The following is a 23,782-nucleotide window of genomic DNA, read 5'->3' as shown; positions in this document are numbered from 1 at the left end:
TTAAATGTCTGCCTCCTCAGACAGATGTTGCGAGTGCTCAGCATTGGCAGTGACCTACTTTTGCAATCGTTTTTCAGGTTTCCCGCTGACAAATGACCACTTAACGATCCGTCTAAAGTTTCAGCACTGCAACATGAGCAGTGATGGGCTCATTACTCAAAAAAAAACCAAACTTGTTTTTAAAGTAAAGAAGTTGTATCTGTTTCTATTTTTATTCAACTTGAAATACAGAGAATTTATCTGCCACCACAGCAGAGTCCTGTCTCTCAGGACATGTCACATGTCTCACATCTCTGCTGCTGGACACCACCTGCAAAATATCATGCACTTCTCATCATATTGAGGACAGATTTGTCTCCCTGCAGCCAAATCTAATTTACAGAATATTACCTTCATCTACGGCGAACCGCCGTGTGTCAGGATTCAGACTCGTGTCCTTCCTGTGGACTCCACTGGAAAGTCCACGGTGCCATAATGAGATGGATTTATTTCAGGATTGTTGTACGTTTAGTCCCTCCGTGCAGCAGAGCCAGTGTTGACAACTATTGATGGCCAGCCGCTCACGCACACATCCTGCTGCTTTAAAGGGAATAACTGTACCTGTTACCACTTAGAGGTGGTGAAGCAGCCGCGTGTTAATGCTGTCACTTAACACTCCAGATATGTGTAAAGTTTGACTAAAGTGTTCTAATTATAATACAAGATTTGGTCTGTGGTGTTGTACGCCCTAACGCGTTTCAATGTCATATTAGCATTCAGCTGTACTTCCTGACCGGAACCACTTTCACCTTGTAGACTGTCTTTGTAGACTTGCCAGACAGATTTTTATTTGATGCTTAAGGAACTATGGACCTCACAGACAAAGACTTCATTGGAGTGAGAACGATCACTTTGGGCTCCCACACATTTTCCATATGTGGCTGTCCAAGCGAGACCGCAGAGTTCCTACAGCTGTGTGCATGAAAGCGCTGAGTAGCGGCTACAGTAACGCCGGCCAGGCTGAGTAGCCGCTGTGAAGACCAGCCATGTCCCACAGTGGGGGAACGTCAGCTGGACGGAATGAGGTGGGCCTGGAAACTAGGGAGGCCCTGCTGGAAGCGCGGCATGGCAGAACACCGGTGTAATAACTTATCCAGGAGACCTTTCAGCTGTATGTCATTAGCTCTAAAGCATAGGTAGTGCACATAACGTTAGGTTTACACAATGTTCAAGTCAAACTGAAGTGCCGTCTTAACTCTATTGACTATATGCACAAGAATAAAACAGTCATTGTATTTTTATGTCAGAGGACGATTGTGTTTTCATCTTTTGAAGCGTATATAAAACCAGGAATATCATGACGTCCACTTGAGCTTAAAGTTTAGTTGAGGATGAGGATGTCATTTATTGTTGGGATCGCACCTGCAGTCGGGGGTCGGCGCGTCCGCCACGCAGAGAAGCTGTCGATGGGTCGCAAGAACAAACCAAACCCGTATCCGTTTACATGTACGCTGCATTCCTAACATTACCACCTCTTTGGCGTGTAAATCCTGTTGCCTCTGGAGTTTACTGCCCTCTGCATGCTACGCTCTGTAGCACTGCTGCGGCACAGAAGACTTGCTGACCCAAATGTACTGAAAGGAAAACCTGTACTGCAGAGGACTACCTCATACAACCCCGCACCAAGTGATCTAAACTACCCCTTTAAGGTACATTCTGTAGCTGGCAAGCAACAATGGCACGTTGATGTGTCTTTGGCCATTCGCCACTTCAAACCCTTTTTATTTCCCCAGATTCCATGGTTATGGGTCTGCTGGCTTGAATGTGTTCATGTAGAGGAAAGTGGGATGTGTGACAGCTTCAGTTTATGTGCCAAGTATTTTACGCAGGGCATTTTACACATACACAACGTATCTTACGGGACACTGGCAAAGGACCGGAGCAGAACACGCACGAGGAAAGCAGGAAACTACTACTTCTTTGTTTGTTTTTTATGGCAGTTGCCCTCAAGGTTCAACTAGGTCATGTGAAGCTTGTTTTTTGAGAAGTTAAATAATACTTTCCTCCCTTGAACACTGTCCTGCCCCACCCTCTGTAACTGCACCTTCATGTCTCGCCTTTCTGCTGCAAATTTCCAGCATGACACAAGGACACGCTCGACTGTCCCAGTCTCACGCCATGACTCACAACGCACCATTGCCTACGACGGCAAACCAAGCCAGAAACGCAAACTCCACGAATGACACGAGAGGGGCAGGAGCTGACAGGATGAGAGGCACTGGGAACAGACGAGACACGGACGAGCGTCAAAAAATGAGAGGGCCGCACAGGCAAAGGCAGGAAGTAAAGCAGACAAGATGCGTGAAATATTGCAAGAATATGACAGGTCAAAACTGATTTAATGTATAAAAAGAGTCCACACTGAAAATCAACGACGCTCAAGAGACTGTGACAAGTTTTTAATTCCACCTAACCTGTAATCGACTACCAGGGAGGGCTAGTGGGCGGGGCTCTGATAGATGTTGAAGATCAGAAACAAGAAACCAAACTCAGCAAACAGTCTTTAGTTACTGCAGACGCTGTTTAACTTGACTTCTTCGGGCCTTTAAATTACTGAAAAAAAAGTTCTAAAACACAAGTGTTCAAAGATATTTAACAACATGCTGTTAAAAGTTGAGTTTCCAAAGAGGACAGAACCAGTTAGCAGCTGTCGTGAATGTCATCACCACGCGGGGGAGGATTACTCGCCAGCCGGGACGGCGGCATTAGGACGTTATCACAGTTTCCTTCTATTAAAGTCGGGGCTTTGCTGAGGTATTTGGGGAATGTGAGTATCGCTTGTTCTGAAAACCCAAGAAGATTTGTCGCCATGTTGCAATTATCCTCTTGAGTTGGCAAGCTTGGATGTTTCTTCACAATAGCGTGGCGCCCAAGTACGAGCGAGAAATCACAGTTGTGGGTTCTGAACAAACTAGAAATACAAATTAAATGTAGCTGTTGGCCTTGCATGATTTTAGGTTTTAATTGAGTTCTACCCTGGGATGCAAGTACAGGGGTATGTAGTGCTTCTACAGTCTTTAGTGCTGCGTGTTCCTTTGTGCATTTCAAGATCATTTCTGTTCGGCGAGTTGAGATTATCAACTGAGCAGATTAACTGATCAGAACAGACGAATCAATTGACAAATGGCCGTAACCCCTGCAGTGTCTTGTGTATTCTCTGTTGCTTGAATATTAAGAGGGAAAATGGATTGTTGATTGGTTTATTTAACAAATCTCATCTCGTAAGAATTCGGATCGTGTTTTCTTTACAATGAAAAAAGAAACCCGCTCAGTCCGACCCAAATAGTTTTCAGTGTTTATGGTTTAAGAGTGGATGGAAATAAAGGTTTGCGAGGGCCATTTTTCTTAGTTCCTTTCATTTCTTCCATCTGAAACAGATGGAAGAAAAGGTTCGCCATGAACATTTTTGTGAGTTATTTTAATTACACACATATATATATATATATATATATCCCCCCCCCCCCCCACTTCGGTAAATTTAAGCTTCATGTTCAACATCGTCAGCGTTGCACACATTCATATGTCTAGACTCAGTTTGATTTGAAGTAATTCTGATCAGCCGTTCCCCACCTGCACATCAGCTGTTGGTGATCAAAGGTACGTGAATGATGTTAGCGATGAGCAAACGGGAGGGGGAAAAGGAAGAGAAACTTAAACTGTCCTCTTTTTTTTTTTTTTGTTTCCGTTGACCTCGGCACCTCCAGAGATGTTTGAGGGCGTATCGTATTCCACTTCCCTTCCTCTTCGACGGAGGGATTAATCTCATCACAGATATATTAACCCTGATTGACCGATCACTGATCTTATTAGAACCTTGTTATCGATTTAACTCAACGCAGCCAAACGCAGCTGCTAACTGAGGGTCATGTTGAGTCCAGGTCGTCCGCCAGCATCACTCTAATCCTTCAGCTAATGCCTCAATGTGCGCGTCTCTAATCTATGAAGAGCTCGAGCTCATTAGAGCTCCCACACTGAGACAATAAAGCGAAGGGACGTCCTCGCTCTCCGTTGTAGCTGCAATCAGAGGCTCTCAGCAGATGTGCTGGCCCGCTCCCATGCAGGACGGGCCTGTGAGGGATTGGTAAGCCTTCAGAGCCATATTAGTTCATGTTTGTGTGAGCGGTGACATGGCTGGTCTGCTCAGCGTCAGCACATGGCCTTTAGCTGACTCAGATTGGTGAGGAGGCAGCGCTGCGTGTGAGCATCCTCCATCTCCCTGTCTCGCTCGCACTTGTTGACTTTGGCTGGAGATTTTCTGCATGATTAGGTGTTAAACACTGTTTTCTAGTTGCAAATCCACCACAGGACACATTTCAGTGCCAATAACCTGCTGGTTTTCGAGTGTTTAATTGAGCCTGCAGTGTTGATGCAACGGGACGGGGTTTCCACGGTGCAGAGCGCTTGACACAACCGTTGTTGGCACCATCAGGTTCAACCGTTGTCGGAGCCAAAACGTACTTTTTTGGTTCTTGGTTTCAGACATGATTACGTCAAAACGACATCTTAGACACTGAACGAAAAACTAAAAATGAGGTTAAAGTTTAAATCCAAAAATTGGCTTGACATCAGAATCCAACACAGTATTCAAAACCAGCAGAGTATTAGTGGTTATAGACTCTTCACTCCATGACTTTTTTTTTTTTTTAAAGAATATACTTTTAAAACATCATTTCAATATCAGTTGTCAGCATCTTACTTTAAACTGACGTGAGCAGACATTAAAAAACTTCCTTGACACGAGCTTGTAAAGTAGTTTTTACAGTTTTGTCAAGCTCCTAACCACAGATAAAGCAAACGGGCACAATGCTGAGTATTTATTTTCATACCCTTAAATGTCTTGTGAGGACTCTCCGTCCTCGGAGGGGGGAATGGGGGGCAGTCGGACCTTGCTGCTAAAACTTAAAGACGCTCTGAGGAACCACGCAGCAGTCTGGCCTCGGCTCGACCCTCCTTTGATACACCTTGAAACTGCTGCAACTCTATTCTGCAGTTAAGCCTTGTACTTTTACCTTGTTGCTATCATTACGTCCTTTCCAATTTCCCGTGGAATTATCTGGACAGTCTCAGCGACATTTCTCATGATGACAACAACTCTTTAACTACACGAGGCGTTTTGTGGGCTTTGACACTCCTTAGTGCATGTGTTGGGTTTTTGCGAGAGATATTATGGGTCAGTAAATCAGATGACATCATCCGGCCTCTGTGTTTGAGTTACTGTCGGTTAGTTGATAATAAATCTGGTGATCTGCTGGAAATATCCAGCAGAAGAGATATAAAACGATAGATCTTGGCTGATGACCTGATGGTAGTGTTTATATTTTCTGTGAATGTGTTTTGTTTTGTTTTTTTTAAGTGATCAACAAATCCCTGTTTTACGACACTGAACTAAACCTCGGATGATTTAATGCAGCTTCGATGACACTGATGAGGCGAAAAGTATAAATTAGAGCCAAAATATCTACAAAATGTTGTAAACTTAAAATCTGAAATTACACATTACAGCAGTTGTTTATTTTGGGGGTTTGTGTTAGACTTATTTATAATGTATTGTATTTATAATACAATACAGTTATTTGGGGGGAATTAAGAAATCCGGGCCGATAACATGACAGACGGTTAAAATAACAGTTTTACCAGGAGCCAATACCAGTATCAGTGTTTTCTGTGTGTGTGCGCATGTATGTGAGTGTGTGTGTGTGTGTGTGTGTGTGTGTGTGTGTGTAGTTGAAATCATTAAATGGCAGGGCCCAGCTGTTACCAAGGATGTTTTGGGGGGTTGATGCCGATATCAGGAAGTAAACGAATTCCTTTAGTGTCACGGATTTGGAATTTGATGATTGAACATCATCCCAAGAATCTTTTTTCCGGAATTACGTTCTGTTAAAAAAACAGCAACAAACATACAGAAAACATCAAGAAAACCCCTGTTTTACATCACGTTACACATCACATTACATCATTACGTCATCCTGGTACGGTGCATCAGTTCTAGGTTCATGTCAGCTGTGGTGAATCCGTCGGGCTCCGCGATAAAATAGCAGACATTTTCAGCCCTTCTTCACTCTGTTGCTGACTGAGCACAAATTCAGACCAGGGAGCAACCTTGAACTGAACCTTGACTGTTTTTAGCTGCTAAATCATTCTGTTCCTGCCTTTAATTTAAAGGTCAAACTTAAGTTCTCTTTTGAATTGACGAGATTAAAAAGTGTCTGAAACTCCAGCTTCAAAGCCTTTCGCCATTTATCTGAAATGTAGCTACATAATTGACCCGTGTGACCAACCAAGGTCAACAAGGCGCACGTCTAAACAGAAAACTCAATGACTGTGGTTTCACAACAGAATCTCCTCTGCTGGTGTGATTAAAGGGCAGCCGTTATCATTTCCAGCTCTATATTTTTATTCAGGAGCCCACAAGTGAAGCTTTTGTGTGATTTAAAACAAAATTCCTCCCACCGTCCCTTTATTCAGTTCATCTTTCTCCCTGAAACTGAATATTCCCCAACGTTAATCCCCCGTCCCTTAAAGCACACTTGTGATTGGCCGGCATCCAGCGTGTCACACCTGGTGGGCGTGTTATGCCCGGGGCAGATGACCATATAAAGACATCTGCGATACAACAGGAAAGTGGGGAAAAGTGTTGGTAACAGAGTGTCATGTGAGTGCGGCACACGGGGATCAGTCTTACACGTGTTTACCTCATTAGCTGCAACTTATTTGGCCGCATTTAATATAAACATCCAACGCTGAAATATTAGACATGTGGGAGAAAATATGGAAAACCATCATTGGCCTCCTTTTAAATCCAAACTGTCTGTGCAGGCAATACTTTGTGGGCACATAGGAGAAATGTTATGTACAGCATAATCACTTTTCTTTCATCAAAATGCAATATTCTGCAGATGCAAAGAAACAAATGTGTGACTGCAGGCATGTGCACCGCAAAAAAAAAAAGAAAAGGCAGAACAGTGAGGTCATTTTTGTGTTTCAACCGTGTTTAGACTACACCTACCGACGTCAGGTTAGGTGAACTGTTAAGCCGTGACTAAGCGTGACCCATGGAGCGCCGTAATTACAAGCCCGTCTAAAGGTCAGATGAGAGACGCTTTGATTTTCTCGCCAGTTTTCTTCTTGTTGAGATTAAAGAGAACTGGACCAGGAAGCATGTGGGCCCGACCTCGGCGCATTGGATGAATCAGCTATAATTTCTGGGGGAGAACGCCGTGACACTGCCACTAGACGCTTAGAAAGGCACGTTCTGAAGGGGAGGTATCAGGGATAAAATGTTTTTCAGCGCAGAAAATAGACAGAACGTCATTGTTTCTTTACACATGATAAAATGCGCAATTTTCTCTCTTTTCTCTAAAGAATTCATGACTGACTTCCTTTGATTTCTGAGCTGCGTTCAACCCACAAAACTAAACAGTTGGTGAGCATCTCGGGGGGCTCGGTTTGTTTTTTTTTGCTCATTTCTGTGTTGAATGTGTGTCGTGATCTTAAATCTGGCTGTGACCAAGAGCTTAGAGAGGTTTAGGGAACGCTCATGTTCATGTGGACCTACAGGACCATCGTCTCAGCGCAGGACCACCTGTGTTGTCTCGAGGAAGGTCTGAGTCTCGTCACAGAGCATCTGCTCCGCAGATTTTAACTCTTGAATGTGTCTGAGTGTTTGACATGTTTTTTTTAATCACTATTCTTGACCTTCAGCTGATTGCAGATGCATCCCAGACTTTATTCTATGTAGTTGAATAAATGTATTGACTTTCTATGTTATTTGTTGAAGATTTGGTGGATCAGTTGGCCAAGACTTCACGCCAGAAAGTGATACTTTGTATCAAAAGGGGTATTTTGCTTTTCAAGTTCTCAGAAATAGTTGTCTTGAACTCACAAAGACCTTTTTTGCCTTCCGCATCACTTCTTTAAGACTCCAGAATGCAGAAAGAGCCGGCCATGAACATTTAGCATGAAACTAACGGGACTGATGGCTAACAACAGCTAGAAGAGAAGTGTGAGTGGGTTCAACTGATCGCGCTAGCTGGTTGTGATCAGTGCTACTCGAAACTTGGGACTAACCAGAAGGGTTGTTGCTAGCTTGTTTGTTTTTTAGCAGAATGACGTGCAAGGTCCTAAGTAGCTTCATGCTCAGTATACATGGCTGGCCCTTTAAGGACCTAACCCGCCGTGGTGATGTCTTGGAGCTAGTGGTGACTCGAGCTAACTGTTGCGTTGCCTCGTGTTACCTGTGTCCTGTTCAAAATGTTACTCTACAACACACAGCTAACGGTCAACTAGGGGCATCGTTCTACACGTGGGAGAAAATATACCTCAAACCAACGAACAACCACATGGAGTGAAGCGAGTGTCTTCAGGGCTGGAGTGTGACGCTGACATGCTTTCAATAATGACACTTTTTCTCACATATTTTATGCCACAAATGATTAATTGATTCGCTGAGAAAACAATCAGCAGGATAATCAACATTAAGACCCCTCGCTATATTGTGAACAAATGTAAAATCAGACAGTCAAACTAGACGACCGAAGCAATAAATCCTGACTGATTCGATGGGACAACAGATTAAGTAGCGTTGTCTGGTGTCATTGCAGGACGGCGAAGTCGCGTGAACGAGGCCACACAACGCAAAACACTGTCTGTACATCATGACCTTGTAATGTATAACAGGAAGTGCAGTACATGCATGTCTGAAATGTAGCTCACGTACACGCTGATGTGGGTCCCTCCCTGGGCTGGAGGCCACACTTCTAAAAACTGTCACCCTTCATCAACTCAACACTCGTGGTGAGACTCAGAAGACCCCAGGGATCTGGACTGACAGAGCCACCGATGAACGCGAGAATGTGGCAAAGTAAATAGGTCACTCTGTGAAACCCGGTAATAAAAGTCAGGCCACATGTGTTTCACATGTTCTCTTATGTAGTCCCAACTGTGCAGGCACCAACCATCACGCTACTTCAGCTCAGCTCTGATCATAACATGATGGTCTGGAACATGTGTGCAATACCGCGGCATCGCGGTGCGTTAACAGGTGAAACTTTTGCACGCAGCTCAAAACAACATTTACTTCTGTCAGATTTTAAGCAGTTGGACAAAGTGAGGCTGTGTTGGAATGAAATTGAAACGAAACAATTTTTTTGTGTGTGTGTCAAACGTAGTGACATGAAACGGACGTTCCTGTTCTATTTTTAAACTGCTCAGGCCCTTTAGCTGTTGGTTGCTGTGTCCTCTGCTGCAGGCCGACTGCGATGGGTGCATGCGCACTCGTTATGAGAGGTGCATATGTGCCCGCTACGATGGGTGCATGTATAGCCTGGCAAGTGAGTCAATAACCGATGAAGAGTGAGAACTGATGTAATCGGCTTTTTGAATGAGACAGAAGCTACAACTACAGTGATGAATGAACCCCTCTCAAACTCTGGCATAAAGGGAAAAAAAACGATTGTTGCACTCAGACACACTGATATCTTAGAATGAGTAATTTATCGTTATTAGAGAAACTGGTGTTACATGTTAGAAAACATAGCAAAACTTGTAAGGTGGTTCTGCTCAGGTGGTTCCGCTGAAGCAGGAACTGCTATAGTGTGCAGGCAGACATCTGTCTGTGGCGTGACAACACGCACACACGCACACACACCGTCACAAACCTTTACAGGTGTGTTATTAGGATAAAAACGAAGGCTGATTTAGATTAGTGTCATCCAGGCGAGGGTAAGAAGAAGAAACCAGGCTGAGTCAGATGATTGATGTGTTGTCCTGGGTCCGAACAGCTGGTGTTCCATCTCCAGACGCTCTTTAGTTCTCTCTTCCACTTCGTCCTCCTCTGTACGTGTGGATTAGTTCTACGTGGTGTACCAAACCCAAGCCCAAAAATTCTACCCAGTCCTGGTCCATCAGGCTCCCTCTAAATCAGAAACCTGCTACACAGCTGAGTTTAGCATTGCTGCTCAATTATTCAGAGTATTTGACATCTTTTTGGTATTCACACTCATTCCTGGATCGCTAAACATTTAGGGCACGTTCCACGCATTTAGGGCTCCCTTCGGCTTGGGCCGGGTCGGTTTGGCCCCGTTTCCACCGGCCCCAATAGGGTTTTATGGTCATTTAATCCCTGCTCGGCTGGGGTTCCAAGCAAGCCAAGCAGGGACTAAAATGTGACAAACCCATAGCGGGGCACTAATTGGGTAACTTACCTGCTTACGTTGTCTACTTCGTATCCTCTTAGTCTCGGCGGCTCGTCATGGCTTGGTAAAGTCTTTTAGTCTTTTCTTGGTTGTTCTGATTCGTCGCTTGAAACCTTGCCTGTCTGTCCTCCCTCACTTTAGTTTGAGCAAAAACCACGGACCGAGCGACAGGCATCACGCTGCCTCCATGTCTTCCATTGTTGTTGTTGTGTCGCACACAGATTTCACTGGGGAACTCTTGAATGGTGAGTCCACCCACGCTGACGTGGTACCCAGTGCTAGTGGGAACGCACCGTACTGAGCCGCCGCCACCCGACCGGAGCTGAGGCAAGCCAGTGGAAACGTGCTCTTAGTTCCATCATTCTCTTCAGTTGTGCCTGCATGTAGTAAACAGCAATTTAAAAACGTTTAAATATGCATGATAAAGATGGGCATTTATGTCCAACTACTACTTTTTTTTTTGCCTTTATAGAAAAAAATAATCATTTTATCAGTCATGGACAAATATGAATCGGTAAGGAAAATTTAAAAAAAAATTAAAAATGGGTAGCCTAATCTGAATCTTGTGTAACTCCCACTCCTTGAGGTTGGACTTTGTCCTCACAACAAACAATAAACCAACATGTATTGAGTACCCCAACTGGTCTTAGATTCCCCTTAAAGATTAAAGTCTAATCCTCATCTAATCATATTAAGATTAACTATGTGGAATCTGGCTCCGTATGGTGGCGAGTTGCCTGTTTCCCCAGCTGGTCTTGAAGTGGTCTCGCCGTTTAACATTCAGATATGGGATTGACTGCAACCGATACCACATATTGCAGTTTACTTTCATTTTAATCCAAGATGGCTGCATGTAAGAATGTGTCTGCTGGCCGCTCATCCCATCTGCTGAATGTATGAAAGTGTAACCATATCCGAGCTAGAAATAACTGTTTGAGCAAGGAAACATTTTCCTTCAGGAACTGGAGCCTGGCTTCACTGTATATCCACTCCTCCTCACGACTTTCTTACTCGTTTATCACTTTATTGGACTTTGACCATTCAATCGAGGAATGCGACCACAGATTTATTCCCTCAAGAGTGAACTGAAAATAAATTGTGGTTTCTTTCTGCTGCTGCAAATATCGATCACTGAGCCAGAGCCGAGGGAAGACTCACACTGTGAGAGGAGCTCATAGGCTGAAGCTTGGAAGTAGCTGGTGTTTCCCACGGATGATGGAGAAAGGGTTTGCTTAAATATGTCATCAAATTTGAGCACATAAACGTTAAACATCTTAATGATGCTGGAGAAAATCATTATTAAGTGAATTTGGTGTCTGCTGCTGTCCACGTCCTGACATCACTTTCCTCTCATTCCTGCATTTCCCCTCTAATTTTCCCTCTCAACCACAAGCTCTGCTCTCGCTGTCATGACTCCCAGTAACGCTGGCGTCTCATTTAGAGGCAGCAGCCCTGCTCTGCATCCATTAGTTACAGAAGAGGGAGGGAAGAAAGGCTGTGGAGGGAGGGAGAATGACGGCTATTTAAGGGTTGGAGTTTAAGCAATGGGGTTCTGACCTAAACACTCCTCACACTTTAAAAGACATTTACTCCAACACTCTCTCTCTCTTTCTGTCTATCTTTCTCTCCTTTACCGCTTTTCACTCTCTTTCAGCCAGTGTTAAAGAGCTCAATCCCAGGCGGAGGAAGGATAAAGAGCTGGCTGCCACCTTGCTGAAGAGGCTGCAGTGACAAAGCATCATGCTCTTGGCTTCAGTGAATGTGTGAAGACGGGGCGGAGCGACTGTTTTACTCGCAGGGGCTTTTGAAAAAAAGTAGTTCAGGTAAGAGGCTGCTTTTACATATTTTCTCACCAGAAACGAGGACGCAAACATGCTTCATGAGTTCAGGTCTCTTTGGAAATCAAATATTATAACTAGCAGTTTTTAGGACATTTCAGTCGGTACAGTTTCAACCTTGTGTGTGTGTGTGCTGGAACTTCTTCCCGGAGGGCAGGTTGGAATCAGAGGTGATGGCGCTGTGACTCTTCCACGTGTTCCCTCACTCTGCATCTCGCTTTTATCACCCTCCAGTAGTCGGTTCTTGCAGGACGCGCTGCCAGGTTTCAGATCAGTTCTTCAGAGAGTGTGCATGTGGGTCAGCATGCGTGCTTTCATATTCTGCAGCCTGGTGATTCATGGCGTGAACTCGGGCAGTTCAGTTTTCATTGTGAATCTTTTTTCCATCATGGAGGTTAAGTGAGGCAAAAAGTGGGTAACGTTCCAGACATGGCCGGTGGGAGCAAGGAGGCAAACCCCCCCCCCCCCAAAAAAAACCCACTTCATCCATTTAGGTCTCCAGCATCTTAATTGAAGTGTAAGTCTGGCTTATGGTGGTTTAAACCTCTCTAGTGTGGTGGATTTGAGTCACCAGTTCCAGTCAGCGGGAATGAATTTCAGCTGAAGATCAGAATCACTTGAGCTTCTTGTTTTATCCCTCTTTCTTCACACGGCATCTTGCATCTGAATGCGCATCATGTTCCCTCCGCAACTATTTGGGATGGATGTTTTCTCTGGGAGGTGTCCTGAGATGAGAGGAAGGTGACCAAGCCTCTGTCAGACGCAGCTGGTTTGGTAGCTGGAGCTCCCTCAGGGCTCGTCCCACACTTTCCCTCCGCATGACCCCCATACAAAGAGCCCGGGGTTGATCATAACTCAACATCACACGCTCCTGCGTTTCGTGTAAAATGTCCAGCTTCCAGTTGAGCTCCTGAATTGGAGGATGAGTTGCCTGTGGACGGGCAGTGAGGACACTGAGAAAGGATTTATTTAATGAATAACTTGTGTTTCTCCCTCTTAAATCAGAGAATATCTAAGGCTGAGCTGATTTGTGTCCATACATGCATGTATCTAATTATGGGATTGCATAACCCTGTGGGCTCTGTGTCACCTCGGTGACCGTGTCATGGTTGTAGGCTGTAAATCTGCCAGGGTGTCTAGAATCAGGTGTGTTGGTTTTGAGGGCCTCTGTGCGCAGACAGAAAGTTTACAGCAAATTAAATCCTGCTGCTGTCATGGAAAATGTTCTGTTTTCCTGCACAGCCTGAGATAGCAAATGCCAGCAGACTACAAAACGCTGACGCGGCAGTTTACAATCATTTTAAGTATTGGAATCATGATTTTCTCAGTAGATTCATGTAATGTATTGTTGTAATCCAGATTTATTTGTCCAACCAACAGTAACAAATTGATACCGATCACATGTGACAAAAAGAAAGCAGCATATCATCATGTTTAAAGGAACATGCCATCGTCCCCAGAGCTTGGATAGATTATCTTTTCTCCTCTGGTCTGCATTTGGGAGCTGAGACCCACACTGGTTAGCATAGCACAATGAATGGTAGTGGGTGGGAAGTGCTAGCATAGACTTCAAGGATTAGGATCTTGATTGTCCAGAAGGAGCAGAAGCCTTCAAAAAATATTTGATTTCCTTGGCTGAAGTTAGAATGGAGTGTTTTGAGGTGCTGCACCAAATCACTGCACCTGGGCGGGAAAGTAGTTCCAAAAACATGTCTGATTATAAAAGTCTCGCCCCCTTTATTTTTTTATTTATTTTTTTACAGTGCGTAACTCTCGTTATATTAATGAAGGAGGAGACCATTTGGAAGAAACATACATTTGATGACTTTTGACAGTGGTATGCTAACACTTCCCATCCACTACCATTCACTGTGCTAAGCTAACCAGTGGTAAGCCAGTTGTGTTCCTTTAAAGATCTGGAAACTTGCAAATTATTTGGCTCGTATGGTTGAAATATAACTAAGATAATGACTAAATAAGATAGATTATTGACAATCGTGCATTGTTTTGATTGTTTCAGCTTTAAAAAATCTATTACTTATCCATTAAACTGTAACCATTCTCTTCTAGACAGTGGAGAAACCCCATACTCTCACTTTTTTACAGGTGGTGACACCTTACATTTCTGCTTCATTATTTAAATTACTGTTTGTTATATTTGCCCTGCGGCAGGTGAGGAAATCTGAAATCTGTTGGAGGTGTTGAGATTCTTGTTGTTGTTGTAGCAGATTCAGTAACTTCTCCAGTTAACGTTCTTGAGATGTTTCCCAGCTGTTCCAGATGCTGTGCGAGTCAGACCTGTAGTTTGCCACTCATGGAAAATAAGAAACGCTAATATCACAGACGAACAAACAGATGTATTAGATTAATATTCACCCTCGACCAGAATCCCGTCACATTGCTGTCAGCCACAAATGTTTTCCTAACGACGTACCTCCAGACTTGCTGCATCGTTTTCATTAACAGGGTTCAAATCAGAGTGTGAAATGAAGGCAGCTCTCTGCAGTGGCTCATTGCACATAGATTGGGAGGATCAGAAAATAAATTAACCGCCACAAATGCATGTAGTTGCTCCTCAGTTCTATAAAAAGTAGAGGTAACGGTCTGGACACAGCAAGTACCTCAGTGCCATTTTTTTCTTTGACTAGGCAAAACAGATGTCTTCCCCCTCAGGCCAACATTCCCAGTTTCACTTTTCCACGCGGGAAAGTTCCCGTCTTGCTGCCAGTATGGGGGAAGAGTACTAAAACTACAGCTATTCTGGATTATAGCTTAGTGAACAGGTTATATTTATTTCAAATTTTTCTCCAACCTCATCCGTGGTTGAACCTACGTCTCCTGTGATTAATGTTTCATCTCAGCCGTGTAATATCGAATCACGTAGGCATAAAGATCCCATCAGGGCTGTTTAGCTGACATATGTTGGCTACTTTGAACCACATTTAACAATCAAACGCCACCATCTTCAGCAGAGATGCTGCAGCCAGAGCTGCGCTGAGGATCCATTCCTTTGGTACTTCTGCAAATGATCAGCCTGACTGTGTTGTAAAGATCTCTAGAAGAAGAGGAAACACATTGCAGGACGGAGTTTCCAGATTTACAGCATCAGCCATGAGCTACCTTGATCCTACCACTTACCAGATGTGCGAGAACTTGTGAAACTCAAGCTCAGTTTAATATCTGCCTGAACATAGTTCACAAAGGGGTGCAAAAAAAAGATGGCGTGGGACATTTGAAGGAAGAAAGTTCAGGTCAGAGGTCAGGTGAAAGTTCAGGACAACAAAGGAAAAGGAGGACTGATGAGAGGGGGCTACCTTCACGCCTCCACTGCCGACGGACAGTTTAAAGGCACCTTGGGAAAATATTTGTTGCACCTATCAGCTTAATTTATGTGACACACCAGGCTCCAAGTCATTTGAGTATAACAACTATGTATAACGACTCTGCCAAGGTGTTATGATGTCATCAGATCCAGATCGATTCCAAAAACAAATTCCTCCACATCATGACATCCAAATCCATCCTTGATTTTCTGAGTTATCCTGCTGAAAAGCAGACAGACAAACCAACACCGGTGACCTCATTGGTTCCTTGGCGGCGGTAAGTAAACAACAAGGAGGAGACAATAGAGGATAAATCAAAGGATCATCTGCATAAAACCAGATTTACTGTCAGTTTTTTTAGGACTTGTGCTGTGTTCAAAGGCTGATCGCCAGTTTACTAGAACTGTGGTCTCAGTTGGGTTCGCGTGTCCCAGCAGAATCTTCGTTACCTATGAAACTCAGCAGAACCAAGGTGACTATATAATCCTGGAGGAGTCTCGTAAGGTTGATCATCGCCGGGGTTGCTGTCAGTCTACAAGACATTCAAAGAGGTGATTCAATGTAATGCTACAATCTGAGGTCAAAGCGAGATGTCGGTGGAAGTTACATGATTCTTGGCTTATCAATCGCCCGCCCTTCGATATCTTGAATTGCTGAAGTTTTTTTCCACCTACGTGACATCTTGTTGAATCTCTGGAAGTCCCTGCAGAAACAAAACAAGGTTGTAGCTAAAAGCTATCAGGGACCAAAAACTAACTACAGCAAAACTACGCGCAACCTCAAAATCAAAGTGTTTGTGGATTATGAGCACCCACCTTGATAAAGACGACTGGGATTAAGCCGGCTGACACGTCTTTGTTGGGGTTAAGATTTTGTCCTCATTCGCTTCCAGCAGCAACTGCGAGGATGGGGTTTATTTAATGCAGGACAAAGAAACAAACCTCAATGAATTCAAGACGTCAAATGATGAGTAATTGATGAACAGATGATGGGTTTTTTTGGATGATGTATCATTTTACATTTGAGAATTCCCTCAGAGGCAAAATGATGTTTTTGATGATTTTTGGCCACTTGTTCTTATTTGGATAAATTGCTCAGATTTGTGTGGACGTGGATGGGATGCGAATTTGTGGGGCCGATTTTCCTGGTTTTATTTTTCTCCATTTTTTTAACTAGCTGTTTTCTATTGTTGCTACTTTGGGCTATGGAAACGCTGACGTGGTTGCCTTGTGTTTGTTTATTTCTGGTCGATTTTTGGGATGAGGGACGGCATGAATTAGGATGGAAATTTTTATTGATGTAAAAGAGCCATGAATTGTTTTGATTTCAAGCGAAAAGACAGAGTGATGAGAAGCAACCATTACTCAGCCGAGCCTCGGTTCAACATCGAAATTCGTTACCTGATAGTTGAGCCTTTTGTCTCAATGAATAGTTTCCAGACGTGTTACGTCCAGGTGCACCACATGTCTTCCATAGCTAGCAATGCATAACCCTTCTGGAAGTCATTTTTTTATTGGTTTGCATATAAGAGCCCTGTCAGCAGCCACCTGTCAAAAAGTCAACATCTTCCGTCATTGGCGGAGACGTAACCCGTAACGTTCGTGTGAGCCTGAGGGCGTACGTATCCTGTCTGCTCAGCATTCGCTGTTCATGTGGAGGATGAAATGTCTAACACACCGTGCTGTTGGCCAGGGTCTTTTGTTTTTTTCTTACTGAGAGTTTTTAAACAAGACAAACCATTTTGACCCAATTCACTACTGAAGACATGAACATCCCAGTTTTTTTTACTGCCAATTCAGCATGAGTTGTGTAAACGTGAACAGGTGAAACCGCCATTTGGAAAATGTACAATGTAACTTGATTTGATGCTCGTGACTGTTTGCTCGTCATCGTGTCGGCAGGTACTCGGATCTGTCTAATATTTATTGTCTCTGCAAAGAAAAGACACTTCCTCTTTGCTTGTCACCTGCCAGCTCGGATGAGGAAACAATGCGATAAAGATATAATTGATGGGCTTTTGGGAAAGGAGGAAAACTTTTTTTAACAATGTTCTTCATCATGTAAATATCATATAAACTTGTTTTTATACTGATAAAATTGACATTGGTAAATATCGGCCTAATCAGTTGCAGCAATATTGGCGAATCGGCAGAAAATCCAATACAATGTGTCCCTAACCAGGGTGGTACTATGGTCAGCACTGTGGCCCCCCAGCAAGAAGGTTGTGGGTGGAGCCCCGGCTGCAGCACGGGGTCTTTCTGGGTGAGTCTGCATGTTCTCCCTGTTCCTGCTGGGTTCTCTCTGGTACTCCAGCTTCCTCCACAGTCCAAAGACATCAAGAGGGACCAGGTTAATCCAGACTCTAAATTGACCGTAGGCGTGGCTGGGAGAGCCAATGGTTGTCTGTCTATATGTGTTGGCCCTGCCATGGACTGGTGACCTGTCCGGGGGGAAGGCTGCTGGGATAGGCTCCACCCCCCATGACCCTCAACAGGAGAAGAGGTAGAAAATGAATGGATGTGTCCCTACATGTTATTGAGATGGTAAATAAGGTGAAAGAGTTTAGGTGGAGTTAAAAGGCTTCCTCGTAGTTGTAATTTACTGTCAGGAAATGATAAAGACGGCATCCCCTCTTTTTTTTTAGCTTCCATGTGTTGTTGCTGGCTGCAGAATCTGGAGTGCACATGACAACCAATCTGTTTTCCCCGTGCGGCTCAAAGCTGCACTGCAGATATAAATCCTAACTTGGAGAAATGAGGCAAAAATGTATTTGCCAACCTTAAGTATGACATCCAACAATCACCTGTGTGTTGTGACCCACTTTGTGGGGAGGGATGACTGGTGAGGAAGCGTGAGGAGGAGGCTGATGCACAGCCCATGGCTGCAGAACCTTCTACTGAGCTTTGCTGTCTATGTTCTCTCAGATCCTTGGGAAGCTTTCCTGTGCCGGGGAAGAAGCTTGTTATTAACTCTAATTTGTCTCCCACAAATTATAGTGTTCTTTTGTGTCCAGCTGATGAGGTCATCTGAGCGATTTGTGGCCTTTAAGGAGTTCTGCGTATGGGATCAATTACGATGTTTAAGGTGTTTTCACACTTTATCTACCTCATTGTACGGATACTGGAGGATGTTTACCACCAATATATTGTACAACAAGTACAACATGTTAAGTATGTTAATTGCATTTGATACACCAGCACAAATGGGGATTATTTGGTATTGTGTGTTTAGGGAAAGCTTATAGGATCTGGGTTGTGTCAGGACTGTGTGTATGGTTTTGTGTTGCTTTGGCATTTTCTGTTTTGCGTTTTCCCAGGTTGTGTGTTTGTATAAAAAGTACTTGAACAATTAGCAGCTTAGTGGTGCAGATTACAGCATAAAACCCCTGCGATACGTAGGTGGGAGAGAGACTCTCCTGCCTTGTTCTATTCTCAGAAAGCATTTTTATTTCTAATGAAACACACATGGTTGGTTGATATTCAGTTTGTTTCCACAAATTGAAGCCTGGAGTTATTTAGGACAGTGTGAAAGGTTTCCAATGAACACTTTTTTCATTGATATTGGGAGAAAGCCAGCATGAAAGGAACTGAGCAAAAAGAGAAGTGGTGGTTATTTCTTGAACTAATTCACATATTACAACTCAGTAGCACAGTACCTAGCGCTGTTGTCTCACTGTAATGCATCACATGTACAAGTCTTCAACTGTTCCTGACAAAGTCACTGAGTGTAAAACTTTGGTTGATCACATCTCTGGTCTAGTTTGGAAAGAACCAGCTGTGCAACGGTGCAACCGTAAATAATTTTGCTTTGAATTATTTAGGATTGTGCTGCACGGTGACGCATCGCTCATTGTTCCAACAGGAAATACTGTGTTGCTGATAGTGACGACCATTCTTGTGAGGGGCCTCAGGGCTCAGTCGTGGGACATTCACACACGTCAGGTCAAGTCAAGTCAATTTTATTTGTCTCGCGCCAAATCAACTCACAAGTTCTCTCATGACACTTTACAAGTGGAGCAGGTCCAGCACCTCCCTCCTTCAATGAACCTCCACCCAACAGTTCTCCATCAGCAAGCACATCCTGCAACAGCGGCGATGAAAACCTTCCTTTTAACACATGCAAATCGGTTAACTAGACCTTTAAGTTTTGGTCTTAAGTCCTGCTTACCTTTCAACAAGTGACATCAGCAATTATAATTTCCTTTTTATTAAGTTAATATTCAAGATTAGAACAGAAACCGGGAGGCTGTGTTCCATACTTTCATTACGTTACAGGTAGCGTGCTACTGTCTGTCTGTGTGTCTGTCTGTCTCTGTCTCTCTCTGACATTTCACTTATTTCTGCATCTCTTAATTACTGAGTAACATTCATTGTCATTTAGCGAGGTTAAACAGCACAAGTACTTGAAACAAAAGGTGGGCAATGGAATCCAAAATTGCCATTTTTATCTCAGTATTATCCTGTATATATGCTCTTTTTTTTTTTTTTTCTTAAAGCATCCTTCAACGATTGGTAGGAGGCAAGTTTGCCAAGTTTCCTGTTTTTTGGTGGGTCACGTTCAGTGTCGGGCAGTTATGAAACAGAGCCGTCTAACATGATTGCAGGAGCACAATAAAGCACAGTCCTGTCAATCTTCAACACAGGCAACACGCGTCGCAGCGACTCACCAGAAAAGGTTGGCAATGTTCCCATCCCAAATGATTGAAGCTGGAGCCAATAAATCCCTGAGTCATTTGACCCGGGAATGAAAACCGATTGTACCCACTCGAGATGAAACCCAGATGTTAGTGGGTGTTTGTGGGTTGTAGTCCACTCGTCATTGACTGGAGAGCCTTTTCTGGAATCCTGAGAAGTCACTAATTTTCAGTAAACTTAGGAAAATCAAGCGAAGATTCAGCTCAATCTCTCATTTTTATTTGGGGATCGTAGTCGGTCAGATGATCAAGACACAGGTCAGGTTTGATTACATGTTGTTGTTTTTTTCTTCGTAGCTTTTCTCCAAAACATTCTACTGTGTTTAATTTCATTTGGTAAATGTTTAACTCTTGTTTGATTAACTGTTTCTGTCTTTTCCAGCTCCATCTGCCAGAATTGGCCTTTAGAGGTTCAGACTGATTTATTTGACCTCACCCTCATCGAGTATGGGTTCAAGAGGCGTTTCAAGTTGCCTCCTCCTGACTGCTTTGCTCTGCTTATCAAACGCTGGGCTTGTGAAAAAAATTCTTCGGCATCGGCGACAGACATCTCCTAATGAGCAGAACGTCACCCTGCCCAATGCGGACCATCCTGTAGTTTTCAACCACGTCTATAACATCAATGTTCCTGCCTCCTCTCTGTGCTCCGTGGACCTGGACAGTCCAGAGGGCGCAGAGCCCCATCCCAAAGATACAGCGGCCTCCTCGGGCTATCACACCACTCAGCATACCACCGATGGAGAGAACCAGATAGTCTTCACCCACCGCATTAACATACCTCGGCAGGCGTGTGGTTGTGCTGATAGCATGCCGGGCCTGAAAGAGCTCATAAGCCGGATAGAGATGCTTGAAGGTGAAGTTTCGGCATTGAAAAATCAGTGCAGTAGTGACAACGGTTGCTGCAATTCACAGGTGTCAGGTAGGTGTCATACGTCTACCATTCGCCAGGAGGAAAAACATCCTTTTATCTGATAATTTGCATTAGAAAGTGTTAATTTTATGAAACAAAAGCCGATGAATCTGCTCCACCGATGTGCACATCTGTTCCATTCATCTGTCGGAGACTTCCTTGGAATTCATTGTGGAAGCGTAAATTTCTCTGTTGGACCGTTGAAACCAGTACCACATCAGTTAACTTTAGGGGACTTTATTTAGCTGAGACGGACATGACATACATTTACTTAAATAGCTGTGAACGTGGGACGTATTCTGCAATAGTTGCTGCTGTAAAACTTGGAGCGTGTTTGACAAATTCATTCATTCTCTGGCAAGATTTATTCCGATCTGTCCCCTACGCACAAGGTAACGTTCAAAGTGCAATAAATTGGCTCAAAGACAGAAAATCTCAAGCTGATTGTATTTCAAAAATGAAGACAAACTTGCGCTATGAAATAGAGAAATGCAAAGCCACATACGATATTACACAGTACATTTGAAATGAAGTGGAAGAACAAAGAAATTAAATATAAAAACATGTCTCTATCCATCAAAGGTGACATGGGAACAAAGCCATTCTGCAACGGTCATGGAAACTACAGTGCTGAAACCTGTGGCTGTAGATGTGAGCCTGGCTGGAAGGGTCCCAACTGCACTGAGCCCGAGTGTCCCAATAACTGCCAGGACCGGGGCCTTTGTGTGGATGGAAAATGTGAGTGCTTCAAGGGATTCTCTGGGGAAGACTGCAGACTGGAGGTTTGTCCTGTGGACTGTGGCGCACACGGTGAGTGTGTGGGAGGCATTTGCATCTGCTTGGATGGTTTCTTTGGTGAAGACTGCTCTCTCAGCAAGTGTGTCAACAACTGCCAAGGCCGTGGCCGCTGTAAAGATGGAGTTTGTCTATGTGACAAACCTTGGACTGGTCAGGACTGCTCTCAACTCCTGTGTCCTAAAGACTGCAACGACCGTGGGCGTTGTGTTAATGGCACCTGCCAGTGTGACGAGGGGTATAAAGGTGAGGACTGTGGAGAACGCACCTGCCCCAACAACTGCCACAGCAATGGCTTCTGTGTCGATGGCCAGTGCGTCTGCACCGCTGGGTACAGCGGCATAGACTGCTCTCAACTCACCTGCCTTAACGACTGTAACGACAGGGGTACCTGCTTCAATGGGATGTGTATCTGTGACATTGGTTACCAAGGGGAAGACTGTAGCCAGTTAGCATGTCTGAACAACTGTAACCACAGAGGCCAGTGCATCAACGGACAGTGTTCATGTGATATTGGCTTCCAGGGGGAGGATTGCTCAGAGCTTTCCTGTCCAAGCAACTGCCAAAAGAGAGGGCGTTGTGTTAACGGCCAGTGTGTGTGCGAGGAAGGCTTCACCGGTGAGGACTGTAGCATCAAGACCTGCCCCTCAAATTGCTACGGCCGTGGGGAGTGTATCGCTGGACGTTGTGAGTGTCACGCAGGCTTCACTGGTGAGGACTGCAGTGAGCTGAGCTGCCCTAACAGCTGCCGTAGCCGTGGTCGGTGCATCGATGGACAGTGTGTCTGTGACGAAGGCTTCGCTGGGGAAGACTGCAGTCAGAAGGCTTGTCCTAACGACTGTCTCGCCAGGGGTTATTGTGTCGAAGGCAAGTGCGCCTGCCAGGAAGGTTACTCTGGAGACGACTGCTCTGTGCTCGCTTGTCCGGATAACTGCAACAACAGGGGGCGCTGCGTCAACGGAAGGTGCACATGTGAGGGTGGATACGAAGGAGAGAGCTGTGCAGAGCTGAGCTGCCTCAACAACTGCCAGGAAAAAGGCCGCTGTGTGAATGGCCAGTGCGCCTGTGACGAGGGATACATCGGGACGGACTGCTCCGAAGGTTAGAAGCTCTGTTCAGTTCACAAACTATACATCTGAAAGTTTCCATGTGTCAACTGGATCAGGGGTTCTCAAAGATGGTTCCAGTGGTCCCTTCAGAAGGGTTCTCACCCAGATGTCTTTCAACTTTGTACTGACTTTATCAGAAAAGTATGGGGGAAAAATCCAAGCTAAAATGTGACCTAAAAGACGCAAACAACTGTAACTTAGAATGCGAGCTATAAAAAAAAGAACAGCTAGGCCTACGAGCTAAAGCTGTAAACAGCCGTAAGTGGAACTGAAAAGTGAAAATATGAGCTGAGTAATGTCTAAAAGTTCAAATATTAAGCAAAAAACAACAATTAAATTAAGTGTACATTAAAGGTAACTTTATGCTAAAGTTTAAGCCAAACAAGCTAAAATGAAAACTTGGAGTCAAAAATATGAGCTTAAAAAAAACATTAAAATCATATATAAGCTAAAAATAAATAAGCTAAAATATTTGCAATTTTTTTTTTTGCTGGAGCACAACTTGGATATTGACCTCTACAAGCTTGATTAATTCATACTGTCAAGGGTGAGACGCAGGATCTAGAGATAATTCCCATGGCTCACTGAGAGTTAACTCAGGTATCCAGAACATGAGGAAGTTTAAACACCCTAAAACGTGACGTAACGTTGAAGAATATACTGAGTGATTTCATCCCTCCCTATTTTTAAAATTCATTCACCGCTCATCCAAGCAGAAAATATTTAAGTGAAAATAAAAGAGGTTTTTGGTTGACCGTTGTCTGCACTTTATTCACACTCTTTGGCAGTTGGTCACACCACAGCCAGATGTGCTTCTGGAGTTTGCATCAGCTGCGTGTGGATGATATTCAGTATTTTAAGACAGAAACTGTCTCAGAC

The 23,782-nt window shown here is 44.0% G+C and overlaps 1 protein-coding gene across 4 annotated transcripts in view; it reads left to right on the top strand.

Annotated features, from left to right (window-relative positions):
- Positions 1 to 23,782, top strand: part of LOC147243660 (tenascin-like) — a 59,665-nt gene that overhangs the window by 12,703 nt on the left and 23,180 nt on the right. For 3 of the 4 annotated variants that reach the window (XM_086186436.1, XM_086186432.1, XM_086186434.1), the window contains exons 3-5: positions 11,890 to 12,058; positions 20,472 to 21,008; positions 21,582 to 22,895. In XM_086186436.1, the coding sequence (XP_086042562.1) occupies positions 20,537 to 21,008; positions 21,582 to 22,895 (1,786 nt within the window). In that variant the 5' untranslated portion in view covers positions 11,890 to 12,058; positions 20,472 to 20,536. The remainder of the gene's footprint in view (positions 1 to 11,889; positions 12,059 to 20,471; positions 21,009 to 21,581; positions 22,896 to 23,782) is intronic. The other variant, XM_086186435.1, reaches the window with a different exon arrangement.

Source organism: Aulostomus chinensis, chromosome 19, assembly GCF_037954235.1.
Source record: "Aulostomus chinensis isolate RoL2024-O1b breed Wild chromosome 19, RoL_Achi_v1.0, whole genome shotgun sequence".
Classification (NCBI taxonomy): domain Eukaryota; kingdom Metazoa; phylum Chordata; class Actinopteri; order Syngnathiformes; family Aulostomidae; genus Aulostomus; species Aulostomus chinensis.
This window is presented reverse-complemented; position numbering and strand designations above follow the sequence as displayed.